Source organism: Melozone crissalis, unplaced genomic scaffold (assembly GCF_028551555.1).
Source record: "Melozone crissalis strain CALT ecotype California unplaced genomic scaffold, PUWL_Pcris_2 ptg000077l_1, whole genome shotgun sequence".
In the NCBI taxonomy this organism is placed as follows: Eukaryota; Metazoa; Chordata; class Aves; order Passeriformes; family Passerellidae; genus Melozone; species Melozone crissalis.
The window spans coordinates 1,321,186-1,331,818 of NW_026535854.1; the positions used below are offsets into that span (position 1 = coordinate 1,321,186).

The 10,633-nt window shown below is 55.3% G+C and overlaps 1 protein-coding gene and 1 non-coding gene across 2 annotated transcripts; both read right to left on the reverse strand.

Moving 5' to 3' along the window:
* Positions 1-2,137: 2,137 nt before the first annotated feature.
* On the reverse strand, positions 2,138-3,289 carry LOC128946176 (olfactory receptor 14A16-like). The gene is made up of 2 exons (XM_054290074.1): positions 2,353-3,289; positions 2,138-2,166 (listed from the first exon to the last, which is right to left on the reverse strand). The coding sequence occupies exons 1-2, from the start codon at positions 3,287-3,289 to the stop codon at positions 2,138-2,140; spliced, it is 966 nt and encodes a 321-aa protein (XP_054146049.1).
* Positions 3,290-7,800: 4,511 nt separating this feature from the next.
* LOC128946202 (small nucleolar RNA SNORA74) lies at positions 7,801-8,004 on the reverse strand. The gene has a single exon (XR_008483949.1). It is a non-coding gene; the product is annotated as a small nucleolar RNA SNORA74 (small nucleolar RNA).
* Positions 8,005-10,633: the final 2,629 nt, after the last annotated feature.

The following is a 10,633-nucleotide window of genomic DNA, read 5'->3' on the forward strand; positions in this document are numbered from 1 at the left end:
CTGGAACATTGGGGTCCACGAGCACCATGGACCAGCAGAGAGACCCCCAGGACAGAAGAACACATGGGTAAAGGGGAGGGGAAATGTGTTAATGATTTTTGAGGAAATGATTATCAAATGTGTGAAAAAGAATAGAAAATCACCAAATTTGCAGATGACACCAAGCTGGGTGTGAGTGTGGATCTCCTGGAGGGTAGGAGGGCTCTGCACATGTCCCTGGACAGGCTGGATCCAGGGCCCAAATCCAACAACGTGAGGTTTAACAAGTCCAAGTGCTGGGTCCTGCACTCTGGCCACAACAACATGTTCCTGCAGCAATACAGGCTGGGGACAGAGTGGCTGGACAGCAGCCAGGCAGAAAGGGACCTGCAGGGACTGATGGACAGCAGGCTGGACATGAGCCAGCAGTGTGCCCAGGTGGCCAAGAAGGCCAATGGTTCCTGGCCTGGATCAGGAATGGTGTGGCCAGCAGGAGCAGAGCAGGGATTCTTCCCCTGTGCTCAGCGCTGCTTGGGCAGCACCTCCGGTGCTGTTTGCAGTTCTGGGGCCCCCAATTTAGGAAGGACGCTGGGGGGCTGGAGCATGTCCAGAGATGGGCAACAAGACTGGGGTGGGAGCACAAGTGAGTTTGAGGAGTGGCTGAGAGAGCTGGGGTTGCTTATCCTGGAGGAGGCTCAGAGGAGACAAGGCAGTGTCAGGGCACAGGTTGGACTTGATGATCTCCATGGCCTGTTCCAGGCTTGCTGATTCTGTGATTCTCTGGAACCACCCTTGGAGCAGTTGCAGGATGAGTCCTGGGCCTCCTCTTCAGAAGCTCCAGCAGCCCAGGTCCCTCAGCTTCTCCTGCCAGCCCCAAAACCCATCCCGTCAGTCCTGCAGAGCCTCTGCAGCTCCTCCTCACTGCCCAGAACAGGGAGCCCCAGAGCCAGACACAGCAGCCCAGATGTGCCCCCCTGGCCTGGGGTGCCTCAGGCAAGGGAGCAGCACCAGGCACTGCAGGAGCCTGCAGACAATTCCTGCAGCACTTGTAGGATGATCCTGCTCCACAAGGGACGTTCCCATGGGGCCAGGTCAGGAGCTGCAATGGGGAGTGGGGCCAGAGAGGAAAGGGCAAACAGGAATGGGCTGTTTGCAGTGGAGGGAACAGGGGTGGGCAATGGGAAGAAATTTGTATCAGGAAGAGTAAAGAAAGCAAAGGTGAAGCCAAGGAAATGGTCAGGGCAGTTTGGGGGTGGCTGCCAGGCAGCCCTGGCTCTGAGCAACAGCGTCTGCAGTGGGACAGGGAACTCCCAGCTGATGGGAACAAACAATCTGGCTGACTGCAGAGGCCAGGACAAAGCTGAGTGGTTTCCCTGGTGTCCCCCAGCCCTTGCTGGCCCCAGGGGCTGATGGCATTTGTGCTCCCTCAGGTTCATGTCCCCACACCAACAGCATGGGGGTGCTCCCACCTGCTCTGTGCAATGCAAACAGGGGCTGCTGAGCCAGTGCTGCCGTGTCTGTGCCTGCAAGGATGGGGCACCTGTGTGAGCTGGGGGAGAGGCCAGGGCTGCAGAGGAGGGATGTTGTTGGCAGATCCATGAGGACGCTCTGGGACGCTGCCCTGGGCCGTCCAGCGCACTGGGGATGGATCAGCCCCTGCTCTGCTGATCCTTCCCATCTGCCCCAGGGCCCTTGCAGAGCCCCAGCCGTGCTGTTTGCCCCCAGCCTGCCCACGGCCAGCCTGGGGCAGCTCATGGGGCTTTTCTGTGCTGAGCATTGGCCAGGCCGTGTTCTTGAGAGAGCCTGGGGAAGGAGCCTGGAGCCCCCAGGGCCTGGCCTGAGGGGTCAGTGCTGCCCCAGCAGTGCCCATGGCCTGTCCCTGCTGCAGCCCCGGCACTGCCACCCCCAGGGCTGTGCCCGGCCCCAAGAGCACTCAGGCTCTACAGCAACACCAGGGCCACCAGGTCAGCGGGGCAGGGCCATGGCAGCAGCACTGACAACACCAAGTGCTGCTGCTGCTGGGCACAGCTGCTGGGCCAGCACTGATTTGCCCCCAGCTCTGCACACAGACATTGCTGCTGCAGCTCCAGAGAAGAGAACAGAAGGGGCATCTCTGGTGAAAACAATGCTGGGAGATCGTTTAGTTCCTTCAAAGCCATCAAGAAACCAGCTCCTCATTGACGCAGTCTGGGGCCACGGTTAAAGTGGAGGGAAACAAAAGGAGAAATGGCACAAGGAATGACAGTCCTTTGTGGACAATAGGGAAAAAAAAAAAAAACAAAGGAAAAAACACCCACAACCAAACCAACAACAAGTATCAAAGATGATTTTTATTATAAGTATTTTTATTTAAGAAATTGGAAATTGGCGAGCAGTTTAATGTTTCTGAAAAGCATCCAGTCATCAGTCTCCACCCTGCAGCCCTGAGCTCCTGGTTCCTCAGGCTGTAGATGATGGGATTAAGGGCTGGAGACACCACCGAGTACAGAACTGACACTGACAGATCCAGGGATGGGGAAGAGATGGAGGGGGGCTTCAGGTGGGCAAATGCTGCAGTGCTGAGAAACAGGGAGACCACAACCAGGTGAGGGAGGCAGGTGGAAAAGGCTTTGTGCCATCCCTGCTCAGAGGGGATCCTCAGCACGGCCCTGAAGATCTGCACATAGGAGAAAACAATGAACACAAAACAGCAAAAACCAAAACAGACACTAACTGCAATGAGCCCAAATTCCCTGAGATAGGATTTGTAGCAGGAGAGCTTGAGGATCTGGGGAATTTCACAGAAGAACTGGCCCAGGACATTGCCATGGCACAGGGGCAGGGAAAATGTATTGGCTGTGTGCAGCAGTGAGTAGAGAAAGGCACTGGCCCAGGCAGCTGCTGCCATGTGGGCACAAGCTCTGCTGCCCAGGAGGGTCCCGTAGTGCAGGGGTTTGCAGATGGACACGTAGCAGTCGTAGCACATGATGGTCAGGAGGAAATACTCTGCTGAGAGGAAAAACAAAAAGAAAAACACGTGTGCAGCACATCCTGTATAGGAGATGTCCCTGGTGTCCCAGAGGGAATTGTGCATGGCTTTGGGGACAGTGGTGCAGATGGAGCCCAGGTCAGTGAGGGCCAGGTTGAGCAGGAAGAAGAACATGGGCGTGTGCAGGTGGTGGCCGCAGGCTACGGCGCTGATGATGAGGCCGTTGCCCAGGAGGGCAGCCAGGGAGATGCCCAGCAAGAGGCAGAAGTGCAGGAGCTGCAGCTGCCGCGTGTCTGCCAATGCCAGCAGGAGGAAGTGCCTGATGGAGCTGCTGTTGGACATTCCTTCACTCTGGGCATGGTGCACTGTTGAAAAAGACATTGACAAGCTTGGACAGATTTCCTTTTTTATTTCAGGCTTGTGCTCCTTCTGAGTTACTGCTTTACTTTCAGCATTGCACTCAGCCTGAATACTGGGGAGGCCTGAGGGAAAACAGGGCTCCCTGTGCCACAGGGCAGTCAGACCTGCTGGAACCACACAGGTGCCCTTTGTTCATTTAACCTCTCTCTATTTCACCGTGATCACGCTTTAATATTTTTTGAAAAGTGAAGTAGACTTTTTGAATTCTCCAGTTGAATTTTTTTTTTTCCCAAACCCTTCTCTCTTTCCCTATGCACATGAACAGGAAAGGATACCAAGGGCTGGTCTGGCTCTCTGCTGCCTGGAGTTGTGCCTACTGGGAACTGTTTCTCTCTATCCAAGCCTTGTCCCTGCCTGTGCTGCCAGGGCCCAGCCCAGCCCTGGGGTCCCAGCTCTGTCCTGCAGACCCCTCCCAGCACAGGGCACTGCCCAGGTGCATCTCCCTGACAGCAGGGCCTTAAGGGCAGGCCAGACAAACAGAGATGCTGCAAGCCAAGGTGCTGCTGCTGCTGGCTGTAGGGAGAGGAGGCTGAGGAGGCACTTTCTGAGGGAGATCTGAGACACATCTGCTGATGCCCAGGCTAACAGTGCAGGAGTCTCAGTGACACAGGCAAAGCTGACAGCCCATTTCCTTTCCCTTTAGGAGAAAGCTGAGAGCAGCCCTGGCCATGCAGCACCATCTCCAGAGCAGGAGGAATCTGCCCTGATGGGGGTGGCTCCTTCCACCTCCAACTTCTCCCCTGCAGCGTCAATGGGGAGCTGCCAGGCAGGCTGAGAGTTGCCCCTGGCTGGTGGCACATGCTCTAGGCTGGCCAAGAGCCCTGAGGGCTGCAGGAGCTGCTCTGCAAGACAGCCCTGGGCAGCCCTGGCTGCAGCCCCAGCTCAGCCCCTGCAGCTGTCCCTGGCAGCAGGAGCTGTCCTGCCCTGTCCCTGTGATGGTGCCCAGGGCAGCCTCGCTCTGCAGCACATCCTCCTCCTCCTGTGCCACAGAGAAACTCGGAGAGTCCTCCTGACACACCCCCAGGCTATAGGGTGTGCTGGCTTCAGGAGATCCCTCCAGGAGCACAAGGGACATTGCCCTGCACCCACAGACTCACCATGCACAGGGCTGTGAAGATCTTTCCCCAAGTGAAGTCTCAGCTTCATGTCTTCCCAATCCTGATTGCCTTCAGCCTGTCTCTGCCTGGCTCCTGTCCCCTCAGTGCCTGCAGGCAGAGCCCTCAGCCCTGCTGGGCTGGGAGAGGAGCTGGCCCTGGGAAGAGCTGTTCCTTTAAAGCTCAGCAGCACAGACACAGCACAAGGACTTAAATGAGACTCTTGGGGATTTGGTGTTATTTACATCAGAGTCCCTGAGAGAGTGTTCAAAAAACTTCTCAAGAACTCAAAATTAAATTGAAACTCCAAAGTTTTCCAAGTTTTAATGGGTACCACTGAGAGACACAAATGAGAAATTTTCCCCTGGTTCCAGTTAGAGCAGAACACTGGAGGCAGTGATGACAGCTGGGGACAAGCAATGCTAAGGTGTCTCTGGTGCTTAGCACACCTGGATGTGTTTGAGGAATGCCAAGGGCCAAGGCCTGAGCCCCAGCCCCTGGCCAGGCAGATCCTGTCCCTCCCTTCTTGCTCAGGGCTCTTCCTGGGATGGGCACTGGCATGTGGGGATGTGGAATGCCAAGGGCAGGAGCATGGGGCGGCCCCTGCCAGGCTGCTGAGCAGGGACGAGGAGGCAATGAGGCCCCAGGCCTGCAAGGGTCACTTGTCCCCTCGTGGCCTCAGGCCCAGGCCCAGCAGCCATGGCCAAAGTGCTGCCCCAGTTGGCTCTGGCAGGGCTGTCTTGCAGCTGCTGCCCATCCCTGTGCCCTGTGCAGCCCATGCTGTCCCACAGTGTCCCTGCCCTTTGCCTCTGTCCCTGCAGGCTGTCGGCATCCCCCGGCTGCCCCACCTGGCTGGGCCCTTCCTTTGCTGACAGCTCTGCCTCCTGCCTGCCTCTGCCTGCCCACACAGAGCCTGGGGCTGACCCAGAGTCCTTCTGGGAGATGTGTTGTGCCACAGCCCTGCCCTGGGAGGGAAGTTAATCTCTCCTTTCCATTCTGGGTCTTCACAGCTGCACTTGGTGACATTATTTCTATCTCAGGTTCATTTCCACTATGAAGAAGAGGTCTAATATATTTGAATCCACCTTTGTCATCCTCACAGGCTGTTCTTGTTCTGCCCTCAGTCTCCACTGAACCCAGGACTTCCAGTTCCCATACAGTGATCATGTTCTTGGGGCCTCCAAATCCCATCCTGGGAGATCTCTGGGCCTTCTCAAAGGTGCTCAGCCCTGGAGATGTGATTTAAATCCAGGAATGGCTGAGTACATTTTTGCCCAAGATTGTATTGGGGAATATAATACAGAATAATACACTGTATCTTTTAAGTGACTGAGGGCAGATTTAGATTTTCTGTAAGGATGAAATATTTTTTGATGATGGTGGCAGGACACTGGCATAGGCTGCCCTCAGAATTGAAACCCCATCCCTGGATGTGTTTAAGGTCAGGGGCTTTGTACAACCTGAACGAGTGACGGTGTTCCTGGGTAATGGGAGTTTTACCAGAGACTCTTTTGGGTCTCTTCTAACTCAAACCATTTTACATTTCTTTGGTTCTTATATCCCAACTTCTTCTCCACAGGGCTGCAAATACCTATGCACACCCTGCCAGCATTTTAATGTGGCCTAATTCCCAACACTTTCATAAAAAGGAAAGAATTGCCATATTAGGGACATGAGTTGCCATGTTTATGGAGGAATCATTAAAAGCCCCAAAAGTAAAGAAACTGAAAGGAAGGACCAAAATCTCAGTGTGAAAGATTCACCAAGTGGGATATTGGCAGAGACTCTGATGGTGACCTCCCAGCTGAGGATGGGGGTTTCTGAGTATCAGGATGGAAGGTCGCTCCCAGGAGGAGTCCTTGTGCATTTTCCTCCGCCATGGCTCTGCCCTTCCTGATCCAGCAGCTGTGGGGCAGCAGAGCAGGGGCAGTGCAGGGACAGGCCTGGTTCTGACAGGGCTGTTGTGGTTTAGGAATGGTGCTCCCAATTTACTACACCTACTACCAAGACTACGTGTCGCCCCAGATTTATATTCCCACCATTGCCCCCCCACACCACAGGGGCTTTGCCTGGCCTGGCCCTGATTGATCTCAGCCCATGTTCCACAGTCAGGGATAACCTGGAGATGGTGTCCAGGGTTCACCCTTGTGTGGCCAGTCCAGAGCCCCCTGAGGCACTTTGATCCTGGCCGCCCCATCCTCCTGTCTGTTGTTGTGATGCTCTTCAGTGCCCAACTCTTGGGCATGTGAGCATCCACAGGAGGGAGTTTCATAGCCAACTTCTCCCCCAGACAGAGATGTCTTGCCCCAGTCCAGCAGCCCAGCTGGGTTTCCCTCTGTACTCCCAACTGTCCTTTTTCCATGGTTCCAGCCACCCCAGAGAGCATTTCCCACCATCCGTGAGTCACTGCAGAGGTGCAGCGCTGGCCATTTCTCTCGCTCAGAGCTCCAGGGATGGTCCCAGTGCTGCAGTGACTGCAGGAAAGGGGACCCCACAATGGGACATTTCTTGGTCAGATACAGACAGGAAGAGTGACAAACTGTCTGTGACTCGGGTTTTGGCCTCGCAGCCCCTGCCATGGTTTGTAGGGAGCTGCAGTGTGGCTCAGCCCTGGCTGTGCCAGGCAGTGCTGGCCTGGGAGAAGGTGTTGGTGCCAGCCGGCCCAGGGAGCTGCAGCGTGTGGGGAATGAGTTCCTCCTGGCCTCCTGCCCCAGGGTGGCACTGCAGGGCCTCATGGAGCCAAGGGGCCATTGTAGCTCTTCAGGGCTCCATGGAATTAAGGGGACTCTTTGGACATTGTGGGGCCTTGTGGGACTGAGGCCATCGCGACACTTTAGAACCAAGGGGCCACTGTGAAACTACAGGACCTTGTGGAACTGACACTGAAATCACCCAAAAAGAAACTTTCTAACACAGTTTGAGTATCAAAAAGCATTCATTTTTATTGCAGCACTGATCACTTGGAGGATCCTCCCTCCATTCGAGTGCCCCAAACATCATGCAAACAGAGGTTTCATGACACACACAAGTTCCATATTTATGAGCTATAGAGGTTTTATGACACACACAAGTTCCATATTTCTGAGCTATTCCTCTGTGATGCTCTACATCTGGCCTGTAGGCCACACAGTATAAATAATTCCAACTTCATAAGTGATTTATTATATAATTACCTTGCTTATGTAATTCGACCAGTAAGAGCAGACCCAGGCCATTGGAGACTCAGGCTGCTATTGGCTGGTTAGCTGAGTAGTAACTGGCTCAGCCAATGAGGATTACCTTCATGGGCCTTCTTATCTATATAAGGAAGTTAGATCTCAATAAAGCTGCCTGTTGCTGCATGAACACGTACAGTCTAGTCACCTGTCTCCACGGGCAGGAGTTACTCCACTCTCAGACATGCAGAGTGCTGCCAAAACCTGGCACCACTGAGCACCAGGACGGCCTCGCTGGTGCCAGGAAAGCTCAGCAGCACCTTTCTCTCCCAGCAGCATAACACTGGCACAGGCACTGAGCAGCCACAGGCAGCTGACTACTGCTGGGAGACAAAAACCCCAAAACTGGGGGGTTTACAGGGCAGAAAAAATGTGGAGGCACTTTTCTGATGATGCCTACTCTCATCAAGGCTTCATCCAGCAAGAGGAATAGATAAGCTAAACTTATTTCTGGATAAACCGTGTTATTTCCACCCTGAGGCTAGCACAGGAACCAGCAGAGGCCTTTTAGACAGCAAAACATTTTTGCCCATTTTCCCAGGCTGGCTCACGGTCACACCTCACCCATGTGGCTCCAGAGCTCTTGCTGTGTCCCATGGGCAGGTTATCCCTTCACATCTGCTCTCGCAGGCTCCAGTGCCCTCCCGGAGCGCCTCCCCGGCTGTCCCAGCACAGCTCAGCACAGCTCAGCTCGGGGTTCCACACGCGACGGGGCCGGGGCACCTCAGAGCTGCTCCTTCGGGCGGGTCACCGCCATCGGTCATCGGCTGAAGGCCTAAAGAGAGGACAGCAGAAACATCACAAATAAGCCATTAGTTCCATCTGTATTCACAAAGCTCAACAGCAGCGGCCTGCCTTGTGGCAGAGGACAAAAGCCAGCACACCAAGCGAAAGGCTGAGGAATTAATGCTGAACCGCACAGCCGAGTAACATCCCCAGTCCCCCGGCCGAACAGCTAAATAGGAGACAGTGAGTATTTCAGGTGGCGCCTTCCTGCCTTGGAGCCCCGGTCTCCAGCCCCGCTGCCGCCCCCCCCCCCCCCTCACCTCATGGCGGCGGTGGCCCCTCATGGCGAGGGAGCTCGGCCCGCCAGAGCCGCTCCTTGCCCTCAAGGCGGCGAGCTGAATGAGCCTGGCCCGCCAGAGCTGCTCTTTGCCCTCATGGCGGCGAGCTGAAGGAGCCCAGCCCGCCAGAGCCACTCCCTGCCCTCATGGGGAGGGAGCCCGGCCCGCCAGAGCCACTCCTGGCCCTCATGGCGGTGAGCTGAAGAAGCCCAGCCCCCCAGAACCGCTTCATCTCCACACGGCGGCTGGGGCAGAAAAGCAGCGGGCCTGGCCACTCTGCCGAGGTGATTCCACAGACACCGCTCGCTTCGGCCGCTCCCCCCGGGGCGGGAAAAAACCCTCGGTAATCAGGCACCGGGAGGGACTTTGAGATCGTCTCGTCCCACTCCCTGCCATGGGCAGGTACACCTTCCACTGTCCCAGGTTGCTCCAGTCCCTGTCCGACCTGGCCTTGGACACTTCCAGCATCCCTGACAGAGCCGGAGCAGGAACACGATCTGTGGAGCTGGGAGAACTGAACTCAAGCAGCGGCTCATGGGAAGCAGAGGGCTGGTGAGCTGCCTCTGTTTGCCCCTGATGTGTCCCACTTCGGGCACAGGAGGTAGAAGTGTCAGCTCAGAAACAGCTGCCAGCAACAAAATTCCAGCCCTGAAATAAGCAGAGAAAAAGCTGTGGTGCTGCCAAGTGCCTTGCTGGGAAAAGCACAATTCCACACCTTCCCTGACCTCCACTGGATGCTGTAACATCAGCCCAGTGCTCTGTGTATCCATGTCTGGGCACAGCAGTGTAACTGTAACTCCCTCGCTGGGGATCCATTCAAAGGAAGTTTTTCTCTGGGCTTTGTGCTCCATTGCGACACTTGAAGGCCTTTCCAGAAAGCCTGGCATCCCTCCCCCATGCTCCTCGTGCTTATGCTCTCAGAGCTCAGCAGTGAACTCAACTGGAGCTGCGCCTTGCCTCAGGCAATCATCCACTCCAGCTCTGTCTTCTTCAAATGTTTCATGGTCTATTTTCAGCCCAAGCAGGCAGCTATTCTTCCTGAATGTGGGGTGCTCCTCTCCAGCTCAGCCTGATCCTGCCTTGTCCTGGGAAGCTCTGGGCTCGTTGTGCCCAGGACACTGCTGTGTGCAGGGACAGAGGCTGGTGCTGAGCAGAAGGAGCTCGGTGCTTCCCCTGTCACTGATGAACCTGGTGAGGAACAGGTTTCCCAGCTATGCCCAGTGCAGCACAGCAAAACCTGTCTGGGGGAGAGACAGGTAAGAGCAGACACAGAACACTTCATGCTCTTGTTCCTGGGGGTCTCGCTGCCCATGGCCAAGGGCACCTCATTTGTGAGCTTTGGATGAAGAGCATCAAACCAGATGAAACACAGCAGAGCAGCTCTGCCATGGGGGTGAAGCCCTTTTCTGTCACAGGAATGTGCTCTCTGCATTAGCTGCAGCCAGTCCCTGTTGTTCATCTTGGCTTGCTGACCACTAAACAGAGCCTCCTTTTCTCCTGCAAGTGTCGTGGCAAGGCCTGAAAGGACTGAGATGCTTTGTTCCAAGCCAGATTAGAGATATGAGTTACTACAAAACAAAAGCCCAGCAAGCCTCCTGGAGAGTTCCTCTAGTCTAGACACAGCCTCCCCTGAGCTCTCTGCATCCCAGCACAGCCCTGCAGCTTGTGTTCAAAGCAACTCAACTGGCTCCAGAAGCCTGGGTAACCTCTGTCGAGTGAATGTTCAGTTGCAGCATAAAGGAGGAATCACATCTGAGTGATTTTGCTCCCATAAATTAGCAGGATGGGTTAAACCAGGACATGAGCACTGTCTGCTGGCACAGTGCATCCACTCAAGAGATCTGCACTGGCATGGAGCTGTAGTGCTTCAAAAGACGTGTGCTCCAAGCCTGG